General features: G+C 37.7%; 1 protein-coding gene across 1 annotated transcript in view; it reads right to left on the bottom strand.

Annotated features, from left to right (window-relative positions):
* Positions 1 to 12,567, bottom strand: part of LOC127617543 (1-acyl-sn-glycerol-3-phosphate acyltransferase epsilon-like) — a 30,728-nt gene continuing 18,161 nt past the window's right edge. The window contains exons 9-11 of the mRNA XM_052089508.1: positions 867 to 8,066; positions 153 to 748; positions 1 to 47 (exon numbers count right to left, since the gene is read on the bottom strand). Of these exons, the coding sequence (XP_051945468.1) occupies positions 7,841 to 8,066 (226 nt within the window). The 3' untranslated portion in view covers positions 1 to 47; positions 153 to 748; positions 867 to 7,840. The remainder of the gene's footprint in view (positions 48 to 152; positions 749 to 866; positions 8,067 to 12,567) is intronic.

Below are 12,567 nucleotides of genomic sequence, written 5' to 3'. Positions count from 1 at the left end.
TTTCCTAAATCTCATTCCCATCACAACAGCCAGCACACCAGAAGCAACTTTAGTTATATGAAAAAGAAGAAAGCAAGTTCAAAATTAATTTTAAACATTCAATATATGGTAAGTATTTTTCATGGGTGGACATTGGCAGTTTTGATACTTACTCAAAGATGTCCAGTAATCATGTGGATCAATAGATATTTTAAATGCACCATACGCAGACACACTTCCAAAGAAGAGTCCTGCTATTAATGACATCACACTTCCTGTGGAATTAAGATTATATCAATATTAAATGCCACTTCTAATACCTTACAAATAAAAGTAGTTATGGTATCAGATGGCTTTATTATGACACTTTTATCTTTTCCATGGTACTGTGTGTGATTGCCATATTCATGTATTCTTGTACACCAAAGTACTTAAAAGAATTATAATGATAATAAAACAATGATATATGTCCAAATCAAAAACGCTATAACAAAAAATTTAATTATGTAACAACATGGTACTTTTTAGTGATAAATGTGCAAGGTGCCGAATAGTCCATTAGAACCAGGAATATCTCACTGACAAACAAATAGAGCACATGAGAAAGATTATACACAATTATTTCAGCTTCACACATTACATAAAAAGTATATAAAGCAATAGCACAATAAATTCATACCTCTTCTTTTATATCCCATAAAACCTCCCAGCGCGATAGCCGCAGCATATGCAAAACCCAGCAAGTCCACTGCCATTATGAGCTAGAAAACTGAACAGTCAAATATACACAATGAGCGCAGCCAATAATAATAATAATACATATTGCACACATATTTTACATCAAGCAAGAAAACAAACCAGCAATACACAGTCTGCTACAACATTACCAAATATCGCTGGTGAACTGCAAGACTGTATGATTAAATAGGTGGAGACGAGCGAGCAAAACTTGTTAACTGTAAGCGGACTGTATTGATAAAAGTAGTCTGACGTTCATAACAAGGAAGTAGCGTCATGATGACGCACAATCCAGTAGGCAAGGAGGCCTCGCCCACTCACGAGGGAAAACGAAGCCCTGTTACCATAGTTACTCATTCACGCCTATTAGAAAAACGGGGAGAAATATCTGATAGATTTCCACACAATAATGATATTTTGAAATGATTGTACACATAAAATAGCCCAAATTTAAGATGTAAAACCTGTTACAATTAACAGTCACAGCAGACAATGCAGGGAAGGAATAAAGTTGGGTAGTGTTACAATAGTTGACACACAAAAAAACGATAAACAAAGACACAAAGAAGGGGGATTCAATAATGATGCAGATGAAATAAAAGTAAACAAGTAATAACATGTAAGCAGTTACATGCCAAATAACAACGATTAAGCCTACAATCATAAGTAGTTTTCATTATTATTTCTTCTTAGTAAGTACTTTGTGTGGTAGTAAATACAGTGCTAATAGAGACGAGTATACATTCATACTAAGTACTGTGTACCTGAACATTTTACAGCAAATTTACCTTAAAAATTAAACACTTTGTACTAACTGAACGGTAAGCACAATATCCCCAGAGAAGTTTCATTCATTAAAGCATGAAAACCATAATAAGCATCACTTCACTCCAATCATGCCAAGCTTTCTCAGGTATCTTGTCTTGTTCTCTGGTGTTAACTTATTATTATTATTACACGGCTCTCTGGAATGCTTGATTCTGATTGGTCAATGACACCATCCAGTGGTCAGATATTGCTCTGTAACAACCGCACATCAGACCGCTCACCCGTGTTCTGCGAGCCGTCTCTCCTGCTTCTCGGCTCACTGTGCGATCTCTATCAGGGGCCAGGGCCTTGATCACACTGACAGGGTTTATTGTGCAAGAACAACCAGCTGACTGTACATTATCCCTTATGTCTCTGATGGAACTGCAGTTAATAAAACAATGACAGATTTAGTCATGAATCTGCTCGGATATTTCTCAAACACACTAAATCACGTATCTAGATGGTTGACTGCAGCACTCTTTTTTAGGCTTCTATATGTTTGTTGAAAGGCGATAAACAATTTGAAATTTATTTTGGCTTTGACTGAACTGCAAAAATAAACTATAAAAAAATACACCTTTTCATCATATTTTTCGTTGTTAAAGTAGCAAAGTTATTGGATATTTCTCACTGTTTTTCTCATAGTAATGAATGAGTAATGGGGAATTGATTTTCCCCACGCTAAACCACGCCCCCAGAGTGTGACACGTAAATGACTATATCTATAGACATTTGAAAAAAGATGGGAATATATAAAACTATTGATTTTAAGTTGTTTATCATAAGTATAGAAACAATATATTGTACGTTTATCGCAAAATATTCTAATTTACACAAATAGATACTATAAGTAGTTTAAGGGTAAAGAGACACCGTCTTGATCACATCACTCACAGTGCATCATGGGTAGTTGCTCTGAGGCATGTTTCACGGGCTTCTTTGGATGCGGTTCTCTGATTGGTGGATCCTTCTCTGCTGGATCATGGGTAATGTAGTTGTTAACCATGAATTTCACTAACAAACACACTCTTTAAACAATGAAGTTGACATAGTGGAGATGGATGGCTTCAACAGAAGCATATACCATTGATGGACGACCCTGGAGGTCAAGGTAGGTCTGTTTTAAAGGTTTAATTATTGTTAAAAAAATCGATTCATCAATGGAAAAATTATGGGATTTTCAATTTCAGAACCAGACTGTTGTGCTCTAAGTATTGGGTTACACATTTCTTAAACATTATGTATATCCATCCATCCATCCATCTTCAACCGCTTATCCGATGTCGGGTCGCGGGGGCAGCAGCTCCAGCAGGTGACCCCGAACTACCCTATCCCGAGCCACATTACCCAGCTCTGACTGGGGGACCCCAGGCCAGTGTGGAGATGTAATCTCTCCACCTAGTCCTGGGTCTTCTTATACACTGTATAATACATTAAAAATATTTTCATATGTACGTCTGTTTGCATTTATGTGACAGCTGAAGGGTGTGCGGCAATGAACATGGAATATAGACAATTATGAATTCATAGAGTGTGGAAAAAACATTTGTGAAAAAGGAACTCAAAGGTAATGAGTAATCTGATTACTTTGCCAATTAAATAATCATAAAAATAATCTGATAACAATTTTACATTACTAATAAGTAATTTGTAGTGGATTACCTTTTTGAGTAAATTACCCATCATGCATGTCAGCCTTAAAATATTTAGTTTTTCAAAATACTAAACTAAAATGGCAATTTTGAGCAATACCTGAAGCAGCAACATTATTCAGAAACAACAAACATTACAAACAACATTATTCAGAAAACATGTTATATAAAAAAGCAACTTTATTGTGAAAGAGAACAAATAATGATTGAGCAAGTGTCAATAGAGATTTAATTCAGTGCTGAGAATTGCCAGACTTATGTCAGGTCTAATGTGGCTATTTAACCAACACTGCATGAACACGTCTTTAAAGAATACACGTCAATGCAGCGCCAGATTTGGAAATCAGTTGAAGTATTTCTCATAGTTGAGAGATTTCTAGCACGAAAGGGAAGCCCAACCCAATGTAAATGGGTGATACCAAAATTCCAGTCGAATTTGATGGAATTGCTCATTTGACATGCCATTTACAGCATGATTGTGAATTCAGAATAAACATTTACACTAATATTTAAGGTTTGTGCCATTCATTTGACAAAATACCAAAAATATGCACATCATCTTCGTAGGGAAATCTTTGACAATTTTTTCTGAATATTAACATTATAAAAATCCAGCTGTAAACACCTTTTTCCATTTTCACCTAAATGATGCTCTTGTGATATGTGATAAAATGTAGTAGCAATTCAGTCAAACAGAAGTTAATGTCAAGTATGAATGATATTTCAACTTAAGAGCAAAAAACAACTTCAACAAAAGAGTCATATTGGTGGAAAAACAACATTCAAAAATGAGGGAGTGAAATAGAGACTGAAAATAAAGCGCTTTAATTGTTCTGTTGGTTTTTTTAATGAGGAAATGAGAAAACTAGACACACAGCCATCATTGTTAATGTGAAAGCCCAAACATGACTGTTGATGAAACGTCACAATGTTTCCATTTTCAAACAGCTCTCTCCACTGTCTGAAACAAATCTTTGACAATCCACAGAAATATGAAGCACATTTCAACCCCCAAATAACACATTTATGGCACAACACACAGCTTAGATGTGAATTAACACGAGGAGGTAGCATTTTAAAATGTAAAAACACCATATTGGTTACATCTATTACATTGCATACTTTTGGAAAAGGGTTATGACAAAGAAAAACAAAACAGGACAAGGACTAGATGATTAATAACCCTCAACTGAAAACATGGAGAGAGAAAACAAATGAACTATATTGTGCAATCTGTGCTTCAACTCAAAGAAGACATAAAAAGGTTAGTTTTGGCAAAAGCTTAAATTTAATATGGGGGGAAAGTGTGCCATTTTTTATTTATTTGTTAAATTGAAAAGTGCTATATACTATTTAAGGGTTAAACTTTAAGCATCATTTTAAGGCATAAACTCTTATAATATCTCAATACTAAAAGGCATTTGTCCTATTTATTCATTTGAGCTTCCCATACTTTGAAAATGTTGAAATACCATTCCCATCACAATATTTTTAGATCATGGACTTTGAAGATGACACAATGTAAACTATGGGTAATTATAATCGACTGCGAGCCTACAAATCTTTTTTATGTGGGAGACCATATTTTTAGAAGAACTTCAGAACAGTCTATGAAACGTTGAAGATTTGAATGGGGTAAAAAAACATCATGAACATATGAGCTTTACATAAACATAAAACATTTGCATATGCTGCACCACAGGCCTGCAGTACAGGGCGCCCTGTTGAAGCTCTGGGTATGCCAAGCAATTCCAAAAGAATGCTCCAGCGTCACTCAATCCTATTTAGTTTTTTGGCTAGTCAAATAGTAAAACTCGAATCATTGATTTTCAGTTGAGATATATATATATATATATATATATATATATATATATATATATAGATCTAAAAAATAATAATAAATGTTTTAAGTCTGCAACAAAACCATGACAATCCACGACAAAGATTTCTCAGATTTCTCCTCTTATCATGCAAGTTGATACTAATAGCATTTAAATAATGATTTTCATTGAAGTAATTTCATTATTCAGGATATTTGAAGGAATAGTTCACCCCAAAGTAGGGTTGAAATGATTAGTCGACGTTATCGACCATGTCAATAATATGTTTTGTTGTCGAATTGTCATTTGATGTCATTTAACGTAACATGAGATCACTTTAAACTCTAATGATGATGCTCGAGAGCAGCACTGCAGTTCAGAGGAAAGGAAGAATTACACATCACACAGTCCAGATGCACTCTAAACTTTCCAAACAGCTTCAGGTAATGTAGATCACAAAGAATGACTGAATTATTATAATGCAAAAATACAAAATAAGTAAATACAGAAGCACTCTCGTTGTGGAATAAGTGGAGCTGAAGCAAAACTTGCGTGTCGAGCGTCTTTAAAAGGAAACATAAACAACGGGGCGTTACATCTTAAATGCAGCTATATTTAATGTGTTATAGCTTTAATAAAGTTAAAATAATATGGATGCAGATCTTGTAAACAATTGAAACTCCAAAACTGGCATTTCTCTGTGAAGTCAGCGCCTCTTCTATGAGCTGCTTGAATGTCACGATCTAAGGGGGAGAGATTGAAACTGCACCCGGCTGCTGCAGCTGGATTATAACATGATGGCTCGCAATTTACTGAATCATAATATGAGTGTCATTGTGCATTTCATATCATGAAGGAAATTGGCAAAACACAGCTTCATTAATAAGAGACAGTTTTTTTTTGTGAGTTAAAGATAGATTGAAGTGAACAGAAAGGTGAGGGAGGTAGTCTTCGCCCCATTATACACTGAAACAAAATATGTTCTTGATTTCTTTTTGTTTTCCAATATAAATATGTAAAACTCCTTTAAAACAATGTACATTTACTTTAGCAGCTATACTGCAGAAGAAAAAATTGTTATCTGTGAATGTTGAATATAAGATTAAAAATAAAAATCTTTTAAAATATCTAAAAATCCTTTAAAAAAGACGCATTCACCTGAGAAGCAGCATATAAGATATTTAGACTTGCTTTTAGAGGATAGATCTTGAATAGAAGAATAATTTGTCTTTACTGCACTCGCAGAAGTATAACCAATTGAAAAAATACACTATATACAAAATACACTTATATTTAAGATACATTCTCTTAAAGCAAAATAACTTATATGTTGCTTCTCAAGTAAATGTGTCTTGTTTTATGGAGTTTTAGAAGATTTTAAATGAAAACAAGACAAAAACACTTGATAACAATAGGAATTTTTACTGAATTAAACTTAATAAAAAGCATATTTTCCCATTAATTCAGAGAATGTCATTTAGAGGTATTTTTAAAAGATTATTTTGTCCTCTTTATTGTTAGTAAGCACGTTTAATACAACATTTTAAGTCGGGGCTCAAGCTGAATAATCGGTTAAGAGCTAATGATTAATCATTGCAATACTTGTCGAATAGTCGAATAATGGTTCTAATAATTGTTAGATTAACCGATTATCAAAATAATCGTCAGTTGCAGCCCTACCCCAAAGTCAAAATTCTGTCATATTTACTCACCCCCATGTCTTTCCATACTCATATGCTGTATTATAGTTTTTTCTCCTTGGAACGACGTAGTTTGGACTAATTTTATGGTGCTTTTTTGTTCTTCTTGGAGCTTTACAGCTGTGGTCAAAATTAACTCTCGGTATATGCACAAGAGCTGTGTAAATTTTCTTTAAATTTCGTGCTCTAATGAAAAAGTAACCTCAGATAGTTTACGAACAACATGCGGGAGAGTAAAGGCCAAAGTGTACTTCGGTTGTCCATGTTGCTCGGGAACGCGCACAATATGCGTGATGAAAATTTCGTTATCAGCACAGTCCGTGCATGGCCCTGATTACATTTTTCCAGGATAGACTAGTCTGTGCACATTTTCACTGCATGCACCTGCTGTTGACTCTAATAAATGAGTATCAGAAAGCAGTTGTAGTGCGCTTGCGCCGAAAAGTTTGCATTAATTCGTGGTCAGACGAGAATGTATCGAAGTACACCCGGGCCTTAAATAAAAACCCTGCAAATTTGACAACAATCTGTGAATTTCGCAATAGTGCAAACTCTCACAATAAAACTCCCATAGCTGATGGACCTTTTAGATCTTGGCATCAAATCAAATAATACAAAAAAATAATTAACCTGAAACCCCCATGCATAACCAACAAAAATCAGCATCATAACATGCACTCCAAATACTCCCAAACATTCTCAAGAACATTAGAAAAGGATACAAACAGACCCTAAAAACAAATCGTTCATCAGAAATCATTCATCAATCATCAGTTTTCAAAACCTCACAAGTCATCATCAACCTTAATCACGTACACATGGAAATTGACACACTTGATACACTGAATAAATGTTTGAGACCGCTAATGCATTTTCCTGGTCTTAATACAAAACCTTTCTAAAATGTTCCCTCTATGTTTTGTATATCTTTGTCCAACCAGATGTGACAAAAAAATAGTTAGAAGTGAAACTCAAATGATAAGGACAGATAGTCCGGAAGCCTTTTGTTAGTAATACACTATGAGCCAAAAGATGGAAACTGTTGAAAAACAAGAGTCTGATCCAACGACAAAACCTATAAAGTCTCTCAGTGCTGATATGAGCAGTCAGGATGGACCTCTCTTTTCCCCGTATGGCTGGATTATGGACTTAAGTGCACCCACACCCATCCAATCAGAGTCCCATAGAGCCAGGTATTGAGATAGAGCTTTCTGCCGGACTCTGTTAACAGCATGGGTAATGTAAGGCCACCTAAAATCAGTAGTGAAGGTAATGTCTTTGTGAGACTAAGAGATGACCTTCGACCTTCTCCAGGGAACCTGCACTTTTTCTCAGGGTCTTCCGCCTCGTAAAAAGTTTTCAGAAGCCTACAGAGGGAGAGGAAAGCTTTCTGAAAACAATGTTTTAAATATGCCAGAAAGTTCCTTTGATGAAACCAGATCAGTGATCGAGTTCCCGCACCTTCTGACCTGTGTTATGATGAACTCGAGCTGGGTTGTAACCAGCTCAAGTGAATTTGTATAAAATCTCTGGCATCCACTCACCATTTTTACCTAAAAGTAACATGGCAGCATGCCATGAGAAGAGCACTGACCTTGAGGTTAATGTTCATATGGTTTACATTAAATTTACAACAGTAAAAGGGAAAATAAAAGCAATATATTATCGGTGTCCTAATGTGTTCAAATTAGCAAGAGGTATTATTATGTTCTTGTCCTTTTAAGGGTTAATGTGGCATATTGTATGCCAAGCTTTGCAGCTGAGCGAACTGAGGCAATAATCAAACACACTCTCCTAACCGGTCCTCTCTCATGTATTATTGGAAAGTCTGATTTATTGGTTCATTTGGATGGCTCATGTACAAGGTCGGTACTAGGGGTGAAATCACATTTTGATATTTAGGGCAGGCAAGTGGTGCTCTCTTCAGAAGTTTCTAAGATTCAACAAGAACATGTAGTACGCCCCACCCTGTCACAAAACAATCTAGTGAGGCAATGCCCCCTAGCCCCTACCATGCCAGTACTAGGATCTGATCTTTGGTTTGGAGTGGAATTTTGATCTTGAAATTTGAAGTAACTTTTTTTGGTGTTAAAATACTTTCTCCTATTCCAGCTTAACATGCAGCAACAGCAATAAGTAATCCATTTGTAGGTTAAGTATCATGAAAACTGTAAACACTGAGGTTCTGTGAAGCTATAAAAACTTCACTGTTTGTTTTGAGAGATTCATCCAGTCTGACACAAAATCACTGGCTCAACCAATGGAGTAAGTTGGGGGTGGGGTTAGCAACTCTTTTAGTAGCTTGCAGTGTAGCTACCTACTCTTTTTTTAAAGAGTAGCTTGACTATAGTTTAACTACAAATTATGAGCAGCTAGGCAAACTAGTTTCACAGTTGCTTCCCCAAACTTGCTTCAGACCTGCATTGACATTTCCAGGCATTTGTGATTACTACATCAGTGATTTTTTAAAGTACTGGACCCAAATCATATCTCAAAACCAGTCTCAAGGGCTCCCTGACATCTTACCAAAATAAGTGCAATTACCAATAATATTGCATATTTTTCCCCAATGAAATGCTCTCAACAACAGTAGGTTTATCTATAACATCTATAAAAGGTAAAAAGTTAACACCTAATTTAGATGGGGCCAAATTATTCTGTCAGTGCGAATGAATTTGGGACTCCTTTCATCAGGATCTTATTGATTCAAGTTCAGTCATCAGAAATTTGAAAGCAAACGAAACCAGTTATAGTTTTCTATAATCAGAGAGCATTAGAAGAGAACAGAGTTTACACAGAAGAAAAACTAGCTCACAACACCAGAGAGAGCAGTCGTTTTGGAGAGTGTTTGTAGTGAGTGTTTATAGTCTATCATTGCTTTCAGTACACATGCAAAAATATAACCTTATATACAGTGCATCAGGAAAATATTCACAGCGCTTCACTTTTTCAATTTTTCTTTAATGTTACAGCCTTATTAAATTCATTATTTTCCTCAAAATTCTACAAACAATAGCCCATAATGAGAACGTGAAAGAGGTTTGTTTGAAATCTTTGCAAATTTATTAAAAAAAAACAAAAAACAAAATCACATGTACATAAGTATTCACAGCCTTTGCTCAATACTTGGTTGAAGCACCTTTGGCATCAATTACAGCCTCAAGTCTTTTTGTGTATGATGCTACATGCTTGGCACACCTATTTTTGGGCAGTTTCTCCCATTCTTCTTTGCAGGACCTCTCAAGCTCCATCGGGTTGGATGAGGAGCGTCGGTGCACAGCCATTTTCAGATCTCTCGGGTTCAAGTCTGGGCTCTGGCTGGGCCACTCAAGGACATTCACAGAGTTGTCCTGTAGCCACTCCTTGGCTGTGTGCTTAGGGTCGTTGTCCTGTTGGAAGATGAACCTTCACCCCAGTCTGAGGTCCAGAGCGCACTGGAGCAGGTTTTCATCAAGGATGTCTCTGTACATTGCTGCATTCATCTTTCCCTCGATCCTGACTAGTCTGCCAGTTCCTGCCGCTGAAAAACATCCCCACAGCTTGATGCTGCCACCACCATGCTTCACTGTAGGGATGGTATTGGCCAGGTGATGAGCTGTGCCTGGTTTCCTCCAGACATGACACTTGCCATTCAGGCCAAATAGTTCAATCTGTGTTTCATCAGATCAGAGAATTTTGTTTCTCACGGTGTGAGAATCCTTCAGGTGCCTTTTGGCAAACTCCCGGTGGGCTGTCATGTGCCTTTTACTGAGGAGTGGCTTCAGTCTGGTCACTTCTGGAAGGTTCTCCTCTCTCCACAGAGAAACGCTGGAGCTCTGTCAGAGTGACCATAGGGTTCTTGGTCACCTCCCTAAGGCCCTTCTCTCCCGATCGCTCAGTTTGGCCGGCCGGCCAGCTCTAGGAAGAGTCATGGTGGTTCCAAACTTCTTCCATTTATGGATAATGGAGGCCACTGTTCTCATTGGGACCTTCAATGCTGCAGACATTTTTCTGTACCCTTCCCCAGATCTGTGCCTCGATACAATCCTGTCTTGGAGGTCTACAGACAATTCCTTGGACTTCATGGCTTGGTTTGTGATCTGACATGCACTGTTAACTGTGGGACCTTATATAGACAGATGTGTGCCTTTCCAAATCATGTCCAATCAACTGAATTTACCACAGGTGGACTCCAATCAAGTTGTAGAAACATCTCAAGGATGATCAGTGGAAACAGAATGCACCTGAGCTCAATTTTGAGTGTCAAAATCGTTTTTTTATTTTTAATAAATTTGCAAAAATTTCAAACAAACTTCTTTCACGTTGTCATTATGGGGTATTGTCTGTAGAATTTTGAGGAAAATAATGAATTTAATACATTTTGGAATGAGGCTGTAACATAACAAAATGTGGAAAAAGTGAAGCGCTGTGAATACTTTCCGGATGCACTGTATGCGCGTTTACAGTTGGAAAGATGCCAGCAGACATGTACAGGGGCGTGCCCAGGATTTTTTGACAGGGGTGGCAAGAGTAAAGCCAGGTTTATACTTGGAAGAAGCCAAGCTTTTTTCTCTTGGGCGAACAAACGCACCATCGGCAAATGAAGCTGATGATTTTTTCTTTCAATTAGTTTGTTTAGGGTGATGTCATAATGTTTAACGTACTGTTCCAGCCACAAGTAAAGCAAATAATGCAGGATATTATCTCCATGGACCGGCGTTTTTTTTTGCTTTATTAAACGTCTCATGGCCCCTTCCACTTTTAAAAACTCCAATCTCTCTCTACAAATTTGTCATGGCCACACTGTCTTTGTAGAGTTTGTGTCGCAAATCATTTAAAAAAATATACTTAAGGGAGGCCTGGGTAGCTCAGCGAGTATTGATGCGGACTACCACCCCTGGAGTTGAGAGTTCAAATCCAGGGTGTGCTGAGTGACTCCAGCCAGGTCTCCTAAGCAACCCAATTGGCCCGGTTACTAGGGAGGGTAGAGTCACATGGGTTAACCTCCTCGTGGGTGCTATAATGTGGTTCTCACTCTTGGTGGGGAACATGGTGAGTTGTGCGTGGAGAACAGCATGCACAAGCCTCCACATGTGCTATGTCTCAGCGGTAACGTGCTCAACAAGCCACGTGATAAGATGCGCGGATTGATGGTCTCAGACTCTGAGGGAAATGAGATATGTGCTCCACCACCCAGATCAAGGCCAGTCACTACGCCAACACAAGAACTTAGACTGTACTGGGAATTGGGTATTCCAAATTGGGGAGAAAAGGGAATACTTCCGCAAAATCTCTGAGAGACAGGCTTCAAACAACTCCTCAGCTGGCACATGCGTTTGAAAATAAAAATAAATAATGTCACGTGCAAACCACACCTACGATTAGTTATAACGAATCATCAACACTCTTCAACCAGCAGAGTTCTCCTAGATCAAGAATTTCAGAGATTTGCATGAACGAACAACTTGTGAGAACAAAAACGTCTCTCTGTTTGCCCAGTAAATATAAATTAGCCTTAAGGGGTGGCATCTAGTAAGTTTGTTGGATCTGTCTACTGAGCCGGAATGCTATGTCCTGTCAGACATAGGCAGAATGCTGTAATGCACCACGCGCAACACGGACGGGTTACGCTGTTGCGCACTGTCTCCAGGACATGAGCGGGGTCCTAGTTGGTGTGGCAAAGCTCATTTTTAGGGTGGCAGCTGCAACCCCGTTCCACCCTTCTGGCCCCATATCTGGACATGTACCGTCAATGAGTTATGCTGCACGCCACGGTTGAGAGTTCCGTGAGTTAACTCATCTGCTCTGTCCGTTGATCCAGGTGATGCACTTGTCAGTTGATATTGCTTTACAGAAAACAGCAGCACATAAACAGAGAGTCAAGGAGAA

This window comes from Xyrauchen texanus, chromosome 24 (assembly GCF_025860055.1).
Source record: "Xyrauchen texanus isolate HMW12.3.18 chromosome 24, RBS_HiC_50CHRs, whole genome shotgun sequence".
Classification (NCBI taxonomy): Eukaryota; Metazoa; Chordata; class Actinopteri; order Cypriniformes; family Catostomidae; genus Xyrauchen; species Xyrauchen texanus.
This window is presented reverse-complemented; position numbering and strand designations above follow the sequence as displayed.